Source organism: Zingiber officinale, chromosome 5B (genome assembly GCF_018446385.1).
Source record: "Zingiber officinale cultivar Zhangliang chromosome 5B, Zo_v1.1, whole genome shotgun sequence".
Lineage (NCBI taxonomy): Eukaryota > Viridiplantae > Streptophyta > Magnoliopsida > Zingiberales > Zingiberaceae > Zingiber > Zingiber officinale.
In genome coordinates, this window is record NC_055995.1 from 64,600,002 (window position 1) to 64,607,013 (window position 7,012).

The window sequence follows — 7,012 nt, forward strand, 5'->3', positions numbered from 1 at the left end:
ACAAGGAGCTACGTGAGTTAGCCGGAGGTTTTTCGAGGAGTCATCCATTGATGGATCGAGGGCGTCTGTCTTACGGACAACCGTGAAATGGAAGCTTATTTCTGAACCATATAAATCGACGTGTTAGCAATTTGATGTTATTCCTTATTGTTTAACTTTATTTATTTATATTTCCGCTGTACAACTAACATGTGTAGAAAGAAAGAACCATGAATTAGGGGTACCGACTATTCAACGCCCTTCTAGTTGACTATCGATCCTCAACAAATACACCATTAGAGAATTTTGTGATCAATTTTTCTTCTCAAACCCCCATAGCAAATGACTTAAAATCCCAATTAGTAGTGTTTTATGGAAACAAAAGTGCCATTTCTCAAATAAACATTATGTAGCTCAATATTAATATCAAGTCACAGCTCTTAGAACACAAGTCATACCGTAGAAGGGTATCCTCATGTCTTTCATGCCAGAAGCACAACTAATATCTCACATCAAGATGGAATTATATTTATAAGAGCAATAATAACCATTACTATAGATAGAAGAAACTCAAGCTTCCTAGCCGACCTCTTCTTCTTCCTCTTCCTCTTCCTCATCTTCATAATCTTCCGCATCAGCTGTTGCATCCTGGTATTGTTGGTACTCAGCCACCAAATCATTCATGTTGCTCTCTGCCTCAGTGAACTCCATCTCATCCATTCCCTCGCCTGTATACCAGTGTAAGAAAGCCTTCCTCCTGAACATGGCAGTGAACTGCTCACTGACCCTGCGGAACATCTCCTGGATCGATGTTGAGTTGCCGATGAATGTTGAAGCCATCTTCAGCCCCTTGGGTGGAATGTCACACACGCTTGATTTTACATTATTTGGAATCCACTCGACAAAGTAGGAAGAGTTCTTATTCTGTACGTTGATAATCTGTTCGTCAACCTCCTTTGTGCTCATCTTACCACGGAACATGGCTGAGGCAGTTAGATACCGTCCATGTCGAGGATCAGCAGCACACATCATGTTCTTGGCATCCCACATCTGTTGAGTCAACTCGGGAACAGTCAGAGCACTGTATTGCTGGGATCCCCTCGATGTCAAGGGTGCAAACCCTACCATGAAGAAGTGGAGGCGAGGGAAAGGAATCAAATTCACAGCGAGCTTTCGAAGATCAGAGTTAAGCTGACCAGGGAAACGGAGGCAGCATGTGACACCACTCATTGTAGCAGAGATCAGATGGTTCAGATCACCAACTGGAGCAGAAAAGAAACAATGAACAAACAGAACAAGATAACAACTATTTACTAATTGGGAGATTGACATCTGCAATTATGACTGTTTGGAACATTGAGAAAACTACATATCCACCATAATTCTAATTACCATTTATTAACTTTAGACACATAATGACTGTGAAATGGAGCTACATTTACGCCATGTCCAAAGAAAAGAAGAACAAATGAGGTAACCAATTAAAAAAAATGGCTCAAGGGATTAGCACTAATTTAGGACGCTGTCAGCAACAGGAGACGATTTACCAAGAGAAAAGTACTATTGTAGCAAGGAGGGATCAAAGGACATGCAACTAATAGTATGACTAACACTAGTAGCTCTTGAAGTTGAAATGGAATCAGAGTATGTTACAACGATTGAAGACTGTAGTAAAGCTATGAGATTTGAATGAGACAATTAAAGAATTTTAAAAAATATTGTTTTCACTTACATGTAGGAGTTGCAAGCTTCAGTGTGCGGAAGCAAATGTCATAGAGTGCTTCATTGTCCAGAACCATACATTCATCAGCATTCTCCACAAGCTGATGTACCGAAAGAGTAGCATTATATGGCTCCACAACTGTATCAGAAACTTTCGGCGATGGAAAAACAGAGAAAGTAAGCATCATACGATCAGGGTACTCCTCTCTGATTTTGGATATAAGGAGGGTGCCCATGCCAGAACCAGTTCCACCTCCCAAGGAATGGCAGACCTGAAATCCTGCAGATTAAAAACCAAGATTTACTAACAGATAGATCAACCTCGAGGGAGTAAACAGGGTAGAATTTCACAGATTTGTGCCCAATTGAAGAGTTAAGACTACAGATCTGGTTTGGGCTCTTCCTTAGCACACATGGTTGATCTTTCAAATGTGAGAGCAAAAATATAATGCAACTATAACACGCAGATATACTACACTAGGCTACATAGAATCACACAGAACAGAGGAAAGAAAAAGACATGCCTGGCAGTGATGTTTGTTTTACTGCCGATTAAAGAAATGAATTACAAGAGCCGTTTGCAAAATCTCATGTTTGTTTACAGATATTGCACCTTTAAGAGAAACCTAACGTAGAAGAGACATAAATCCGCCAAAGAGAAGCCAACATTACAAGATCAAAAAATGCAATACTGCCCAGATCTATTGATTTATTCACGAAAAAAAAATCATTTTTCTTAGAGACTAAGAATACCTACAAGCAAAATCCAGCAATTATACCCAAAAACCATACCTTGTAAGCAATCACAGTTCTCGGCCTCCTTCCTCACCACATCAAGCACCGAATCAATAAGCTCTGCTCCCTCGGTGTAGTGCCCCTTCGCCCAGTTGTTCCCAGCACCGGACTGCCCGAAGACGAAGTTATCCGGCCTAAAGATCTGGCCAAATGAGCCAGATCTGATGGAATCCATAGTGCCGGGTTCCAGATCCATGAGAACAGCTCGTGGAACGTAGCGGCCTCCACTGGACTCATTGTAATACACATTGATCCGCTCAAGCTGGAGGTCGGAGTCGCCGCCGTACCTGCCGGTGCCGTCAATGCCGTGCTCGTCACAGATCACTTCCCAGAACTTAGCGCCGATCTGGTTCCCGCATTGCCCGCCCTGTACGTGCAAGATCTCTCTCATCTTCGTTTCTTTGGAGACCTACGCTCGAACGAGGCGTTTCGGTTTCCTAGATAACGACGGAGGACAAATGCGCAAGAAGCGGAGGAGACACGAGCCACGAGCCACGAGCCACGAGCCGCGAGCCAAATTATGAATCACGGAGACAGCTCGGGTAAAATAATAATAATAATAATAATAATTATTATTATTATTTAATAATTTAGGTGTTCAATTGTCCGATTAATTTTAAATATAGTCTTCCTTTAATTTGCCAATAAGTAAATTTAAATATTCATTATTTAGTTCAACTTAAAAGATGAGCATGCAAAATCCAAATTTGTTGAGTAGATAGAAAATACATGGGCCAAACTACGTTCCTTATGTTTATTCATATTGATTTATTTATCATATATATATACATTATTATTATTATTATGAGGGATAATAAAATTTTTATATATATAGGATTTAATACGCCGCGAATCTTACGTAGCACAGATCTAGTGGCAGATTTAGGACTTCTAAATGAATTTCTATAAAAAGTAATTTCTATAGAAGTATCTTGATATATAATGTGTTTTTATGTGGGTTGTATTCTAATCAAAATAACAAAACACCAATATAGTTCAAAATATCTAATTTTATTTTATTAAAAAACAAATGTTTCCTTTACTTGTCATAACAACACATTAATAACAATTTAAAAGAAGACGGGATTCTCTTATCTATTTTTTTTTTTAGATCACGATCAGAGATGGTCAACATAATTACAATCAGATTGTGATCATGATTTGACTATCATTAGTTAGGATATTTTCTTATGTTTATCTTCCCATCTAGGTTATAGTTTGGATCGAGATGGACGATCGAAGACGGCTCCCTGCTCGATACACGATAGCCCGGCCACCCACCCATCCCCGGAGGCCTCTAGGCGATCTCCGACCGCTTATTCCAACCCAAACTATAATTTAGATAGAAAAATAAACTTAGAAAAGAATTGTAATTAATTGTGATCAAATCATAACTATAATCCGATCAAAATTACATTATAAACTATCCATTTATAAAAAGTTGATTAGAAGATCTGCGCTCATTTAAAAGAATATATAATGTGACAAATTCTCAAAGGCCGCACTTCAACTTTAATTTTACCCAAAAGACAGGCTCAAATTTCATTCTACAAAAGACACATTTGATTTCAATTTTAACCCTGATAACTTTTCACATTTGTTATCTCTCCTCTCTCATTTACCGGTAACATTTAATTAATCTTCTCATTCATCTCCTAATTTTCCTCTCTTATCTTTCTTCTAAAATTAATTTAAACACTCTAAATTTATTTATTTTTAATTTTAATTTTAAAACTTTAATAAATATTTAAAAAAATATAAAATAAAATTAATAAACCATCAAATAATATTTTTTTTCCTATTTTTTAATATTTTCTATATTTAATATCTAATTATAAAAAGAATAATAAATAAAATTCATAAAGCTTGTTTTATTACTTTAATGCTGGTGATACTGACTAACACCGAATTGTCATGAAAGTTTCAAATTATTATATTTATTTATTTATTTATTTATTTATTTATTTTTATTATAGTATTGTAAGGTTAGAATTTATATTTTTCCTAATTATAACCAATCATATAATCATAATCGATCCTCATTATTCATATTTGTTATGTTATATATAAACAATATACAATATAAAATAAATAAATTAATATATATATATATATATATATATATATATTCTTAATTCCTTAATTCATTCTTAATTCCTTAATTTTTATAATTTTATATTAAAATATTCAATTTTTTATTATTTTATTTATTATTTGATAATATGTATAATATACCATACAAATTACAAATAATATAATTTATTATAATTATAAATAAATTCTTAATTTAAGTTAAGAATTTAGATATATCTTACTAATAGATATATATCTTTTTTTTATAAGTTCATGATCTTTCCCATTTATTTTCAATGTGAGACTTTATTTGTAAACTTGCAATTCCAACAATCCCCCCTCAAATGAATGACCACAAGCTCCTCTCAAGTGGAAAGTCTATTTGTTTGACGTCCGATTCTCTATCCACCAGGTCTTCCTACCCCTCGGTCCAACAAACCTACTAGGTCTTCTTGCCTCACATAACTGCCTCACATAACTTGATTAGACCATAGCTCTTGTGCACAGTTGACTAGGGATGACAACGGGGCGGGGCGGGGGCGGGTTTGCCATTCCCATCCCCGCCCCGTTCTCATTTTTTCGGGTTTGGGGATTCCCCGATCCCGAACCCACGGGTTCGGGAATTCCCCATCCCCGCCCCATTTCTAAATTTAATTTATATTATTATTATTATTATTATTTAATAATAATTATTAATGATAATATTAATATCAATATCAATATCAATAATATTATTATTAATAATATTTTCAAAAATTCTAATATTAATATTAACACTATTATTAATATTTTTTAAAAATATCATATTATTATTTATTAATATTAATAATAATAATATTCGGGGCGGGTTCGGGGATGGGGATAGTATTCCCATACCCGCCCCATCCCCGAAAAATCGGGGATCCCCATCCCCATTTCGGGTTTTCCCCGCTGGGCCCCAAACCCGCGGGGAAAATTGTCATCCCTACAGTTGACAATTAGACATTCTAGTAGTCCAAGCTCTAATATCAATTGTTAGGATCGAAAGAATTTATAGATCCCTACAATGGTATGATATTGTTCACTTTGAGTCTAATCCCTTATGGTTTTATTTTTAAACTTTACACAAAAGATCTTATACCAATGGAGACATCGTTCCCTTATAAGCTCATGATTTTTTCCATGTATTTTCAATGTGGGACTTTATTTGCAACCTTGCAACCTCAACAGGAATGAGTCCAACCAAAATCCATTGATGGACCTAGGGGATTCGGATTTCTAAAAACTTATAATGAGATAAAAGAGGTGAGCGTGTAGAAGGAAGATGTGGTGAGAAATCATAGTCCTGAGTCTCCTACACAAAGTTATAAACTTGTGCCAATTGGCACAAAATTTGAAACTTTTTAAACCTTTTGAGCAATATTGGAAATCTTTTATGATGATAATGAAGGACACCCTTGGAAGAAACCTATAAGAGTTGGAATGAGTTCGATCAAAGTTCTCTAGGTCCATCAATGGGATCAAAATCCATTGATGGACCTAGATGACTTGGATTTTAAAATTTTTGTAATGAGATGGAAGTGTAGAGTATATAGAAGGTAGATATGGTGAGAAATCTTAGTTATAAGTCTCTTATATGAAGTTATAGGCCTGTACCAATTGTCACAAAGTCTGAAATTTTCTAAATTTTCTGAGAAATATTGAGAATCTTTTACGATAATAACGGAGAACACCCATGAACTCGATCCAGGGAACTGTAGAAACTACAGGAGTTGGAATGAGTCCAATCATAATTCTCTAAGTCCATTAATATAAATCCATTGATGAACCCAGATAACTTAAATTTTTAAAATTTTATAATAAGATGGAAGTGTGGAGTGTGTAGAAGGTATATATGGTATCCAATCTTGGTCTTAATACACGTAGACAAAGTGATGATCGCGTGCCAATTAGCATAGTCTATGGTGCTGGTCTTCAAAAACCAACACCATAGTCTGTACGAGCTATCACGCGATCATAACTTTGTCTATGTGGATTAGGACTATGATTGGACACCATATATATCTTCTACACACTCTATACTTCCATCTCATTGTAAAATATCAGAAATCTAAGTCATCTAAGTTCATCAATAGATTTTGATCAAAATCCATTGATGGGTACTTAGAGAGCTCTAATCGGACTCATTCCAACTACTGTAGGTTTTTGCAGTTCCCTAGAGTCTAAGGGTGCCATCTGTTATCATCGTAAAAGATTCTCAGCATTGCTCAAAAGGTTTAGAAAGTTTTAGACTTTGTACCAATTGACGCGGGCCTATAACTTCATGTAGGAGACTTAGAATCAAGATTTCTCACCATATATACCTTTTACATACTCCCCACTTCCATCTCATTATACAAATCCAAAAATCTAAGTCATCAAGGTCTATCAATAAGCTTTGGTCAAAAATTCATTGATGAATCTA

General features: G+C 35.5%; 1 protein-coding gene across 1 annotated transcript; it reads right to left on the reverse strand.

The window, feature by feature from the left end:
• Window positions 1-369: 369 nt before the first annotated feature.
• Window positions 370-2,989, reverse strand: LOC121984463 (tubulin beta chain-like). Its single transcript, XM_042537394.1, has 3 exons — window positions 2,494-2,989; window positions 1,712-1,981; window positions 370-1,241 (listed from the first exon to the last, which is right to left on the reverse strand). The coding sequence occupies exons 1-3, from the start codon at window positions 2,885-2,887 to the stop codon at window positions 559-561; spliced, it is 1,347 nt and encodes a 448-aa protein (XP_042393328.1). The 5' UTR covers window positions 2,888-2,989; the 3' UTR covers window positions 370-558.
• Between the last annotated feature and the right edge of the window lie 4,023 nt (window positions 2,990-7,012).

What these genes read in the sequence shown, in the direction of transcription:
- LOC121984463 (XM_042537394.1), bottom strand. Translation starts at nt 2,887, where the DNA reads ATGAGAGAGATCTTGCACGTACAGGGCGGGCAATGCGGGAACCAGATC. An exon ending in GAACTGTGATTGCTTACAAG is followed by an intron (nt 1,982 to 2,493) that starts GTATGGTTTTTG and finishes TTTAATCTGCAG; the next exon opens with GATTTCAGGTCTGCCATTCC. An exon ending in GAAGCTTGCAACTCCTACAT is followed by an intron (nt 1,242 to 1,711) that starts GTAAGTGAAAAC and finishes TTTCTGCTCCAG; the next exon opens with TTGGTGATCTGAACCATCTG.